General features: G+C 48.9%; 1 protein-coding gene across 4 annotated transcripts in view; it reads right to left on the bottom strand.

Moving 5' to 3' along the window:
* Positions 1-102: 102 nt before the first annotated feature.
* Positions 103-13,085, bottom strand: part of ZNF609 (zinc finger protein 609) — a 209,190-nt gene continuing 196,207 nt past the window's right edge. For all 4 annotated transcript variants that reach the window (XM_038580703.1, XM_038580702.1, XM_038580704.1 and 1 more), the window contains 7 exons: positions 12,260-12,347; positions 9,176-11,516; positions 7,810-8,176; positions 5,862-6,037; positions 5,418-5,634; positions 4,830-4,908; positions 103-4,509 (listed from right to left, as the gene is read on the bottom strand). In XM_038580703.1, the coding sequence (XP_038436631.1) occupies positions 4,835-4,908; positions 5,418-5,634; positions 5,862-6,037; positions 7,810-8,176; positions 9,176-11,516; positions 12,260-12,347 (3,263 nt within the window). In that variant the 3' untranslated portion in view covers positions 103-4,509; positions 4,830-4,834. The remainder of the gene's footprint in view (positions 4,510-4,829; positions 4,909-5,417; positions 5,635-5,861; positions 6,038-7,809; positions 8,177-9,175; positions 11,517-12,259; positions 12,348-13,085) is intronic.

The following is a 13,085-nucleotide window of genomic DNA, read 5'->3' as shown; positions in this document are numbered from 1 at the left end:
GGGAAAGAAATATGACACCCAAAAGCTTCACTCCAATTAAAAAAGTAACTTAGAAGATATAATAATTTGAGGGGTGATGGATAAGGCAAACTTAAGTCTAAATTTAAGAACAGGGACATTAAAAACTTTATTCAATAAATACAACAAATAATTTAAAAATATACTTCAATTCCAAAGCCAATTAAGAAAAGGAAGTAGAGAAAGGGGAAAAAAGGGGGAGGAGATCAGAGGAAAAAGAGAAAGTTCAAGAGGCAGAACAATGGTTTGGTTGGGCTGTGTTTCAGAATGTACCACCCTTTAAAATTCTGATCAAATGCTCTCGACTCCTAAACCCTTAGCCCTTGTTCTGATGGGGTGGCCATAGGAGTCTACCAGCCAGGAATGATTCTCTGGGCTCTGGATCAGAGCGTTCCGGAGGCTGGAATCTGGGGGGAGCGTCAGGGGGACAGTTTCTCACTCATTCCTAAAAAACCATCCGTTCTAACTCCCAGGCAGGTTTAAGTAGTGCAAACTCTTAAGCATAGAGAGCTCCCAGCTGCATAGTTTCACAAGTGAGTGTCCAAAGCTAGGGCCTCCGGAAGACAGGTCCCCGGTCCCAGGGTATGGAGGGGTCCAAAGCCACTTTGGTGAATGGTAGGTCTAAGGGGGAAGACGGGAGAGGCCAGGGCACAGGATAAAGCCCCTGGCTTCAGCCAAGCAGCCAAGCCAGAAAACACTGCTGGGCAAGAAAGGGCTCAGGTAGTCTGGACACTGGATTCAACAGTTTGCCATCAGCCAGGGAAGGTGGAGCTGAGGATGCAGATGGAGCAGGGCCAGGAAGATCAGGAAAGCTGAGGGAAAACAGAAAAGTAGGGAGGAAGGAGGAGGCAGCTCAGCAGCAAACTCCAGGAGAAATAACCAGCAGCCCTCACAGATTTGTGATTGTCTCTTAAAAAGATTTATTTTCTCTTCTTGCCTGAATGTACAAAGGCAAAAAGAGTACAGTTTGTATATATATATATTTATATATATATATATAAAAAACAAGGAACTTGGTAATGTACACTTTACAGAAGGGAAGAATCAGGAAGACTGAAATTAAATCCAACAGAGCAACGCCAATGGAACAAAAGCTATGAACAGCAACACTGCCCCTCCAGCCCGGGCCTCCAGCTCGCCCCAACCTGCTCCCAATGGGGGGGCTGAGCACCAAGGCAAGCGGGTGGGCTGGGGCCAGAGGGGCTGGGGGCGGGGCCTGGGAGGGGCTTGATCCCAGGAGGGGCCCATGGCAGAGGATCATCAGAAAGCTTCCTGGGATGCCCTAGTAGTAAAACGAATGACAAAGGCCCAGAATCATGGGGCCAGCTAGCTGCCCAGTTGAATCACAGGGGCAGGAGAGTAGACACTGGGATGGTGACAGGGTAGATAGTGTAATAAGTGACATGGGTGACCTCAAAGCCCGTGTACGGTAACTCTAGCCCTTCTTCAGCCTCCCCCTCCCAAACCCGAAGCCACATCCTCTCACCCTCGCCTTGGAGCCTGGACAGAAGACTCAAGAATCACCGTTTCATTTCACAGAGTGCCCTCTTAACCCTTCTGCATGTGGTCTTTTGACCTGGAGACGTGTAGAGGGGATGAGGTAAGAGAAGGGAACTTCATACATGTACAGGCAGGGAAGGGGATAAAGGAAACCAGCACATCTTAACTGAAGCAGCAGAGGTGAACCCTAAAGAGCAGCTCTCCCAGCCCTGGCTGGCCTAGCTGGGGTGAGAGGCTCCTTCCCTCTAGCCTCTTGGTGCAGAGCCCTATGAGCGAGGTCTCGGAAGAGGCCTGGGCAGGGGTAGCTCACAGTGAGCCTTGGTCTGATGGTCGTGGCCCTTAATGGCACACTTCGCTGGCCTTTGCTTGCAGGGTGGGATCCTTGTTGAGGGGCTGATCTCTCTGAGCAGGTCACTGCAGCCACAGGTACCCCTGCCTGTGGGCTGCCTCCTCATATACAGCGACTGGAGGTGGACAGCAGATCCTTCCCTTGGCACTTGTCAAGGATCTCTGTTTCCTCCGCTGTTGCTGCTTCATGTTGTTTCAGGGAGGGAAGACTGGACCTGGCGAGGACCGGGGACTGGGAGAAGGCAGTGCTATGCTGCCATTGTCTCTTTTACCTGCTTATCTGGGCAGCTCAGCTCCTACTCTTGTACAGAGGCTTGGATATAAGGATCAGAGAGCCAAATGTTTTTTAAGGAAAAGAAAAAAAAAAAAGAAAAAGAAAAAGAAAAAGCTGTCCCCTTCTGCAGAACCCAAGACTGCCCTGCTAATACAGAAGTTCCTCTTCTCTGTGTTACAGAACAAAGTGGAAAGGGCAGGAATGTGGAGCCAGGCCTGCCCAACGGGAAAGAAAATTATTCCAACGGTATCTTTACAATATGTACAGAGTACGCTGTAAGCCAGCGCCACAGATACAAAACACACAACAATATTTAAAACAAACAGGAACAGAGATGGGCCCTTGGCTCCACCCCACAGGAGCCTGGGAGGGCATAATCAGGCTGAAATTCCGAGTCATCCTCTTGGTGGGGGTGACTCAGGTTAGGTGGGGTGAAGGTGTCCAAACCAACTACTTCCATGGATGAAAGGGAAGTCACTCCCCAGAACACTGCCCTCTGGGTTAGCAGGAGGCAGAGGGAATGATGGGGGCAAGGGAGGCCTGCTAAATGGTCTAAAAGAGTGGGTTTTAGGGGAGGGCTCAGAACCCAATTTGAATAAAAACAATGACGTGAAAACCCAGAGGAAAGGTCTATAGGTCAAAGGGGCTCCTCTTGGGCAAATGACCCTAAGCCATTCAGAGTAGGGCTTCAGGGTTCTTAGAAAGCAGCCTCTGCCGGGCATTGTGCTTACTGTCCTCCACCTCCATGCCCCAAATGGAGTCAGAGCCAAGTCCTTGCTCTTAAATGGTCACTTTGGCACTCTGGTCACAAATACCCCTCTCTAGCCTAGGCTGGTGTGTGTCAGTCTTTCTCAGTCCAGAAGATCAAGGAAAGATAGCCAAGGGGAACTAAGGGATGATATCTCAAAAGCAAAATAAGAGCTCCCCATACCTTGGGGAAGAAGTGACTCCAATAAAGCTACCAAATCATTGTCCGTTTCCTAGGGCAAAGAGCATAAAGCTGGACTGGTAGACTGTTTCTACGGAGAGCAGAGAAATGTCTGCTGCCTCACAGCTCCACTGAGAAACACTCTGTGGCTCTGAGGAGTAATGGCTTGGATGTATCATCCCAGGGTCTAAGGAATACCTAACTTCCCATGGCCAGTGGCCCCTAAAGCAAAAAAGTGTGTTACAAAAAAACACAGCTTATATTGGCACACACGGGGTTATAGATTGAGCTATATAAAATCATGTACTTGTATACAGAGGAATTGGGCTGTTATATTTGTGGCCCTAAATGAGGAGGATGCTCTGATGGCTGAATGGACAGGACACCTCTAAGAACTGCTGGGTGCTCCCAGGGTCTGCCTCCCGGGCCTTGCCCTACGGTGACCTCGCAGACTCTAAAGCTCCCCATGCTGGGGGGAATACTATTTTACCTGCCTGAGTCTTCAGAGCCAAGCAGTGGAAAAGAAAAGGAGCGATCAGCATGGGGATCCCCCTGGGAAAGGCACCAAGGGGTCAGGAGGAAAGAGAAAAGGGCAAGGAGTCGGGGGCTAAGAAGCAGCAGGACTCAGTGGGGATGCAGGTTCTACTTCACAGACTCCATTCATGCTCCAGCTCCAGCTTACTCCCAGTATCCCTGGGGAGCCCTCTGCTGGTGTTGGGACCCCGGCCCTCTGTTTGACGGGTTTGACGGGCAGCCCAAGGCCACGGTGGGGCAAATGCCTTGGTCTTCCTTTCCAGGCTAGGCTCTGAGCATTTATATGTGCTCATGTGAGAGGGGAGAAGTCTTCATGTCTGAAGACCTTGTTTTCACAAATACAGAGAGAAAACAGCCCCTAATTTCTTTCCTGAGATTCTAATTCCTCCACATGCTGCCAGTTCCCAGGGCCCAAACTGCTGGGGAGATGCAGGAATCTGGTGATTGTGGTAATGACGGTGAGAGGGGTATGGCTGCTGTGCTGTCTTCAGACCTTACCCAGAGCTTGGGAGTCCCTCCCCAGGGTTGCGGTGGGGGGTGTTGGCACTGCTCCGGCAGCTGACCAGGCCTTGGGGAACAGAGCAGTGACTTCTCTGGGCTGAGGCCATGTTCCCCTGGTTGCTCCCCATGCCTTCATCTCCACATGGGCCACAATAGTCACAACTGTGGCCGAGAGAATAAATATTTTTGCTAGGTACCAGCTCTCCAGCTCCTGAGGAAGAGGGAGGGTCGGGGAGTCCGGGGATCTGGTGGAGGTGAGATAGCCAAGGGTCTGCCTTCGGTCATGGTGGAACGGCAAACAGGATGATCAACACCATTTAACTGATGTCTAAATGGCACCTCCAGCACCTCCTTGGGTGAGCCAGTCCGGGCCCGTGAAGCTGACTTTATCCGGGCACTTGGTGTTCTGCAAGGGAAACATGGACAGATAACCAGGCACTCAGCCTGCTGGTATAACAACCACCAGGTGGCACTCTGACAAAATGAACTGCAAGGGAGGCCAGTCCTGGCCCCATGGGGACCGTTCCTGTTGGACAGCTCTTGGCAGATGTACATGGCTTAACCAGACACTGAGAGACTCCTACAAGAGGCTTGGCCAGGGTTACACCATTTCCAGACCACTGACCCCACACAGCTTTCCCTCACCTAGGCTCCACAGGAAATTCTGTGATCTAGGTATCAACTATCCCTGCTTTATGTGTTGTTCCAAATTAAAAAGTGACTTACCATTCTCACCTCCGTGGGGGTGGGTAGAGTGAGGGGGTTGAGCCTTGCTGGCTCGCAACAATGGCTGTAGAAGAAAGCCCTAAGTGAGAAGGAAGACATGTTTAGTGTAACACTCCCAGAACCTCCGATTAAACATTTTATCAGCTTGGTGGGTAATGGGAGGAGTTGCTCCTTAAATTCCTAACTCAAAAAAAAAAAAAAAAAAAATTCCTAGCTCCACTGAGTTTGGGGTGCTGACCGAAAAAAAATCTGATACTCGGCCAGATATAGTGGCTGTGGATAGTATATATAGTAAGGCTCTATGTTTCAGCTGCTTGTTGCTCTTTGGCTATGAGAATACCTGGTCCTTATTCTTCTGAATATCAAAGCCAATTTCCTAGAGGAGTCTGAGAGTCCCTAAGCTCCACGAGAGGAAATAAATGTCACATGCTTTAATGACGGTCTGCAGGGAGCTAAGATCCTGGACAGATTAGAAGCTCAAGAAAAAATAAAAGAGGATTCTTGCTGGGGGGTCCCTTGCTGTGAGCAATGCTACTCTGCTAGTGGGATGACATTATAAGGGGAAGAGAGGTAGGGAAGGAGGGTTACCTGCTGCATAGGGTAAGTTGTACTGTGCTGGGAGCAACGAGTACCCCAAGTGGTGGTGGTGGTGGTGTGTGGACATCAGGCGCTGAGAAGGGGAGGTGCGGGGCCGGTCTACATTCCTTTCACCCCCTCCTGCTCCTCCGACACTGCTACAGCTGCCACCACCCCCAACCACCCCACAACCTCCTCGATCTCTCTCCTGAGACGTTTTATCAGTTATCTGGAAAAAAAAGCAGACACAAAAGTACTACTGTGAGACACACAGATGACAGTGAATACTCCAAGCCCACATTAGGACTCCTTACAAAGAATCGTGGAGGTGCCTGGTAAAGTCAATGCCAAGTCAGCCAGGCTGCCCTGTAGTTAAGACCTGAACTTGCCTGCCCAGCTTTTTCCACACCCTGGATCTGGCCCCACAGGGTTTTGGTAGCAGCCAGTGCCACTTACCGTGGGAGACTTGCTCTTGTAGTGACTGGCATGCTGCTGTAAGATGTCCAGAGCTTTGGACTCTGAGCTGGATTTACAACTGACACTGGGGCTGGCTCGTGCCTTGTCAGCATCTTCACCCCCTGAGACCTTGCTGCCATATGGGGAGAAAGAGTAGCTGGAAGGTAGGTAGGAACCTGGGGAAAGAGAAATAAAGTAGTCAGAAATGAGAGAAGTAGAACAAACTCAGCTTAAGTGAGCTTGGTTAGGCAGGTATCAGCTTTCCTAGGCAGAGGCTGAGATATTTTCTACCATGGTGTCTTCAGGCTTGAAACTCTTAGTTTGTCCTTTCTTTACTGAGGTCTAGAGAGATATTAGGAACATGGCCCTCAACTTCTGGGGAATCAGCTTCCCTAGAGCCCCAGTCTCAGAGATTCATCTTGGAGAGGCATTATGGTAAAGTGGAAAGATCAGAGGATTTAAGAGTCAGATGACTGGGCTCAAATCTACCTCTCAAGACTTACCAGCTGGGTAAGCCTTGAGCTAATTAACAACCCTTCCGAGCTTGTTTCTTTACCATCAAGAGGAAGATACCAATACTACTCCACAGAGAAGAGGAAACAAGATACTGTATGTAAATCACTGAGTACAGTGTCTGGCCCACAGCAGGCACTCATCAAGTGGAAGTATTTTTTTTTTAAATATTTTATTTATTTATGCATAGACACTGAGAGAGAGAGGCAGAGACACAGGCAGAGGGAGAAGCAGGCTCCATGCAGGGAACCCTATGTGGGACTCGATCCCAGGTCTCCAGGATCACACCCCAGGCTGCAGGCAGCGCCAAACCGCTGCGCCACTGGGGCTGCCCATCAAGTGGAAGTATTATTTTTATATGGATGGATGGGGTAACAGGGAGAAAGGAACACCACAGGGTGAGACAATTTCCTAGCTCTGTTTGAAAAGCTTACTTGCGCTAGGGTTTGCCTTGCAGTGTTCAACCAGGATATCAAGACTATTTAGGCTGCTTTTTGATAGGGAGGTGGGAGCTATGAGGAGTGACAGAAGTGGTCTTCTGCTCTAGAAGCATCCCATGTGGCTCTTTGGACAATGGAAACCAGTGAGGAATTGAACAGGAGCATTGTCTTCTAACAAGTTAAAAAAAACACTCCCCAAGAACTCATGGATGGCAGAGTCAGGATCTTATCTTTCCCAAACTGAATGTTTTCGATCGGACTTTCCCTTACTCTGATTTCAAACAGCTCTTCCTCTCTCCCACCGTCCTCCCACTTTCCAGCTGAACATCATCCTGTAAATGAAGACATGCACTGTCCTAGTTTGCATTGTATTTGTTCCACGTGCCTCTCCTGCTACAATTAAGTTGTAAGCTCCTTGAAGAGGGAACTAGTCTTTTTTTGTATTCCCCAAAGTGCCTAGCCCATTGCAAAATGTAGAGTGTAGTGTTTAAAAAAATCCCCACTGAGGGAAGGTAGTGGCAGTGGTAGAGGGGAGTTTTGCCTTCAGTTATCTGGGAAAAGAGACCAGAGAGGCATGACTATAGTGGGAGCAAGACAGAGTGACGCAGTCCCACAGACCGTAGTCAGGGGCCATTCAAGGTGCTCGGGACTAGACTGGCCACTCATAGAATGTCCTATTCAAAACAGGGCAGTCATCTGAGCTTCATTAAGCCTTGGGGCCAAGCAAGAAAACTGGCTCTCAGGATGCCTGGGTGGCTCAGTGGTTGAGCGTCTGCTTTCGGCTCAGGGTGTGATCCTGGAGTTCCAGGATCGAGTCCCACATCAGGAGCCTGCTTCTCCCTCTGCCTGTGTCTCTGCCTCTCTTTGTGTGTCTCTCATGAACAAATAAATAAATAAATCTCAAAAAAGAGAAAAAGAAAACTGACTCTGAAATCTGTGCTTCAGTCCCTTCCTGGTTAATAGAGCACAGGTGGGTGGGAAGGTGGGTGCCGTACCTGGGTAGTTCTGCATCATCACGGCAGGCATGCCCCGGTAGCTGGGGTGGTTGGGGTCATAGGACTGGCTGTAGGAGTAGCCATGCATGTAAGGGATGTAGGACTGGTGCTGGGTGAGTGGGGAGGAAACAGGCACATGGACGCTTGGTCGGGGCTCCTTGCTTCCGAGGCGGGAGTCCTCAGATGTGGACAGCTTGCAGTCACTACTTGTGCTTTCCTTCCCATCCTCCTTGGGGACAGAGTCCTTACTCCGACTCCTTTCTTCCTTCAACTTGCGGTCCCGCTCCTCTTTCCACCGCTCATCCTCTGACTTAATGTCCGAGTACTTGGCAGGATAGACATACGTCCACATGCGGGGCTCTGCTTCCTAAAAATCACAAAACGAGCACTGAGTGTTGCACAGATAAGAGAGAGATTTCAAGCCCAAGGTTGCACTAAAGGCACCAGAGCAGGTAATACCAGACACCCAGACAGGGTATAATCTTGGCCTCTGTTGATCTTCCCACTTAGAATCAACTTTGGTTCCTTCTGTTTAAAAAGTCTGCCCCCTCCCTGCCCAAGAGGAAACAGGATGTGGGGAAGGAAAAGGAAAATCCATCAGTGGGTCTTCTCTAGGAGAGAATATGCATTCTGGGGAAAGGAACCCTTGAAGAAGCTGCTCCCTTTCTAAGGCATTTGAGGCAGTTTTACATCTTCAGAGAAATCTCAGGGGCAGAGTGTGAGTGCTGCCCAGCTCAGAGGAGGGAGGTCTAGCTGTGGCACTAAGAGGAAAGGGGAGACTTTCTAAGTCTCATGAGCAGAGCATGGTATGAAACCAAGTTCTTAGTTCTAGCTCTACCTATAAATTTTTTTTTTTTAAGATTTTAAGTTACCTCTATACCCCACTTGGGGCTTGAACTCATGACACTGAGATCAAGAGTTGCATGCTCCACTCACCAAGCCAGCCAGGCACCCCACCTATAAAATCTTTTAGAAGTAACTCAGTCTGACTAGTAACTCACTCTGGGAAATGGAGAGATCACCATTAACTTACTCCATAGGAATCAAACAGTGGAAGAAACACTGGACTAGGAATTGAGATGACCTGGTTCTAGTTCTGGCTCTGCCAATGAAGTTGCAAATTACCCTAGACAAATCAAGCTAATTTACCTGGGCCTCTTCTGTCAAATGGGAAAAACACCTTCAACTGATGTAAATGTGCTTTTTAAAAACATGAACATGATTTACAAAGGTAAAGAATCCTTAAAAGTATAGATCTCTCCTGCCAAGCTGTACTCTGCTGACCCCCACAAAAGGAAAGCCCTGATTTGTGAGGAAGAGAGAGAGGCTATCAAATAGTATTTCTATCTTCTCCCAGAACAGTTACCTGTCGGTACCAGAGTATCGGATCCACCTCTGCCTGCCGGCCACATTCAGCGCCTGTCTTGGCCTCAGAGGCCTCCTTGCCTAGGTGACCAGCCTCACTCAGTTTCACTTTAAGTCCTTCTGGGGCCTGGCTGGGGAGTTTGGAGGAGTCGTCTAACTTGGGGATAATGACTGATTTGGCAGGGTCAGCCCCTGGCTCCTTGGCCTTCCCAGGTCCCGACTTGACCAGGTCCGTCAGGCTGGGGGCCTTGGTGAGAGTTGGCGGAATTGAAGGCTTTTGCTTCCATTCTTCCTTGAGTGCTGCCTCCCGCTCCTTGAGGCCCAACTCGGCCTTCTTGTCCAGTCCCCGCTGCTGCTGCTCCAGGCTCTGCCGTTTCTGCTGTTCTTCATACTGCTGCCGGTAAGCTGTGTTCGTGCTCAGGAGGTGGGTGTGGTAGCTCTGGTCGCTGTAGCCATATGGGGGCACATAGGCATACTGGTTGTAGTACAGGGACTGCATGTACATGTTGGGACGCTGCTGGATGACGGAGGGCTGCTGACTGGAACTGCTCAGCTCTGGTTTCTTTTCCTCACAGACATCATTCTTCACTTTTCCCTCTATGCTCTCAGGCTCCTCGTCCTTTTTTGTCTTCAGAGCCTGGCTCTCCAGTCCCACCTGGCTGCCAGGGTTCAGAGCCCCTGGGCTGGACTGTGCATAACTTGGAGAGTAGTAACTCTCAAAGCCTTGGTAATATGGTGAGTCTTTGCTCTGTGGCTGAGGGGGGAAAAGAGTTTTCTTGGCCCCTTCCTTAACCAACTGTTCAGGGTCTTTTGATTTGATACTGTCCACTTTGCCCTCCCCATCCTCCCCAGCATCAGATATGTCAGAATATGCAGGGCTGTTGGTTTTGACGGAGTTGGCTTCAGCTCCATTCTGGGTCACTACATGTAAAGGAGTCAGGGGCTGGGTAGGGGTGGTGCTATCTATGCGGCTACTGCCTCCAATTGAAGGGCTGGGGGCGTTGTCCGTGAAGCTGTAGATCTTGTCAGCTTCTGCCTTGATGCTAGCCAGGCGGCTTTGGTGGGGGTCTGATGAGCCATTCAGGAGCCCCTCCATCTTCATCCCATCTCCTGATGATTCTCTGAATGGGCTTTTGCCTTCTTCTGCTCGACACACCTTCCCAGGGGTCAGAGGACTTTCGAGTTCCTTGGAAGACTCCTTCTTTTTTTTGTCTTTCTTTTTCTTGTCCTTGGCTGGAGTCAAGGCCGGGTTGACTGTGAAAGGTTCTCCCATCACAGTAGGCTTGGGCTGAATAGGCTTGAGTTGGGGGCTGTTGGGCATGGCTTGGACCACGGTGGTGGTCAAGCCTGAGGAGGAGCCTGGGCTTGCTGCTGTGAAGGTGGCGGTCTGGAAGGTGTAGATTTGCTGCGGGGGGATGGCAGGGGCAATAGGCCGTGCTGACTTTAAGCTTTTGGAAGGAATCTTTTCAGGCTTCAAACTAGAGGGCTTTTTACATTTTTCTTTTTCCATACACTTCCTTTCCAAAGAATCAAAGGCATCATTGCTTGTTTCATCCATTACTGAGGGTCCATCATCAGAGCCATCATTTGATAAGGCCCCAAGGTCTGTGTCCCCTTCCCCACTCAGCTTTTTCTTACAGAGACCTTTTGTGCTGAATTTGCTTGAAGGAGAAGGGCTATGGGGCTCTACGAGCCGAACTTTGGGGGTAGCTGAACGGGCAGGGGACAAGGAACCTTTTTGTGAGATGGATGCACCATTGCAGCTCCCTAGGTCTGCATGAAGGGTGGGCTCCTCTCCGTACTCACTGTCTCCATCTGCTTCCGGCTTGCTGTCATCATCTGTGTGGGCATGAGCCTGGTGGTACTTAAGTCCATTGATGTGCTTATACTTTTTGTTGCAGTTTGGGTGGGGACAGTCAATCAGGACTGGGGAGGGACAATTTCTGTCTAGAACAGTGGGTTCCACCTTGGTCCCAGGGAGGGGACCAGTGGCTGAGCCCATGGAATTCGTACGGACACGCTTGCTCCCTTTGGAGTCCTCTGAGCTAGAATTCAGCTCCATGTCTGAAAGCGGTTTGTTTTTCCGCTTGTTAGCTGAGGAAGGGCTGGCCTTGACATCCTCAGAGGTGCTACTGGCAGGTGGGCGATGCTCTGAAGAATTCTGGCTGCCCCGACGGCCTTTGCTATTTGCTCCTGCTCGGGTTTTGCTGCTGCTGCTGGTCCCTTTGCTGTCAGAGGCTGTGGCTGTCTCATTGACAGGTGTGTTACTGTTGGGACGCATGCGTTTGCCTCTACCCCGGCCATTGCGCATTTCCAAGTCACTGGTGGGGGAGTCACAGAACCTTAGCAAAGGGCAAACACAACAGGGTATTATTAAGAAGAGAAAACATCTTCAAACCAGTGTAGCTGCCTCCAGAAGAACTGTCCAGATGGTAACTATCATTTTCAATGAATATGATTTGTTAAAGAACTTTTGAAAGCGTGGGAACTGCATTAAGTGGTGAGCTCCTAGGATGCTATCTGCATGCTAGCTGTACATCTTTCTCCAACATCTGGACTCCCCAAACCCTGGCAAACTGGGTACAAACAAGCTATAAAGTGCCATTCACTGAAATGTCAACCTGAAAAGGTCCCTGTGAAACCCACACTGTCTAGTGTTCATAAAACTGAAAATGTTCCTGAGTTTAAACTCCTGGGAGATAGCTACCATCAAAAAGCATCATCAATGATTGTTTGTTCACCCACAGGCAGACTCAATGGCCTTGGTCTCAAAGTGACTACTGCTAGAAGCCAGAGTTCCAGAGAACTAGTAATTCCAGAAAAAGGCTTAAAAAAGGATCTCCTCCCCATTCCTATCCAACTCATTAACACATAATTCATTTACTACTCTTGAATGCCAGAGCAGCAGAGTACCTTCCTTATATTACCTTACACCATCATATTCTTTAAAAGCTGGGTGTCTTTTTTTTTTTTTTTTAAAAGCTGGGTGTCTTAAGAGATATCCAAGTCTAACAGGATGAAGGCATAAGGGCACTGATTAGGGTGGTTCAGATTAAAACACACCAAAAAGCTGTAGAGTGCTTACCTGGGGGGTGCCCAATCATGCCGTGTACAGTCAAGAAGTGTACCTACATATGTCTTGTTCCTCCATGTTACATTCACCACCAACATCCCTGGAAGACAAGAAGATTCAGATAACCTTTTACAAATGTTTTAATCTTTATCTAATAAGAGTTTGTTGTAATTTGTAAGATAAATTCCTGTTAGTAAAATTGTTAATCATAGAGCACTTGTATTTGGATTTTTGATAAATACTCCCAATCTGCCATCGAAGATATACTAATTTATATACCCATCAGTAGTGCATGAGAACACCAGCTGTCCTTTTCCTTTGGCAATACGGTGTTCTCAAACTTGTTGATCTTTGCCAACCTGATAGTAGAAAAAGAGCGTTTTATGTAGTTTTAATTTAATGTTTCTTATTGTGAGTTTGTACATATCATTTTATTTTATTTTATTTATTTTTTTTTAAATTTTTATTTATTTATGATAGTCACAGAGAGAGAGAGAGGCAGAGACATAGGCAGAGGGAGAAGCAGGCTCCATGCACTGGGAGACCGACGTGGGATTCGATCCCGGGTCTCCAGGATCGCGCCCTGGGCCAAAGGCAGGTGCTAAACCGCTGCGCCACCCAGGGATCCCTATTTTATTTTTTTTAACATTTTATTTATTTATTCATAGAGACACACAGAGAGAGAGGCAGAGACACAGGCAGAGGGAGAAGCAGGCTCCATGCAGGGAGCCTGATGTGGGACTCGATCCCGGATCTCCGGGATCACACCCTGGGCTGGAGGCGGCGCCAAACCCACTGAGCCACCAGGGCTGCCCTGTACATATTATTTTAAAACATC

This window comes from Canis lupus, chromosome 30 (genome assembly GCF_011100685.1).
Source record: "Canis lupus familiaris isolate Mischka breed German Shepherd chromosome 30, alternate assembly UU_Cfam_GSD_1.0, whole genome shotgun sequence".
NCBI classification, from domain to species: Eukaryota; Metazoa; Chordata; class Mammalia; order Carnivora; family Canidae; genus Canis; species Canis lupus.
The sequence above is the reverse complement of the archived record's forward strand: the minus strand, read 5'-3'. Positions and strand labels throughout refer to the sequence as shown.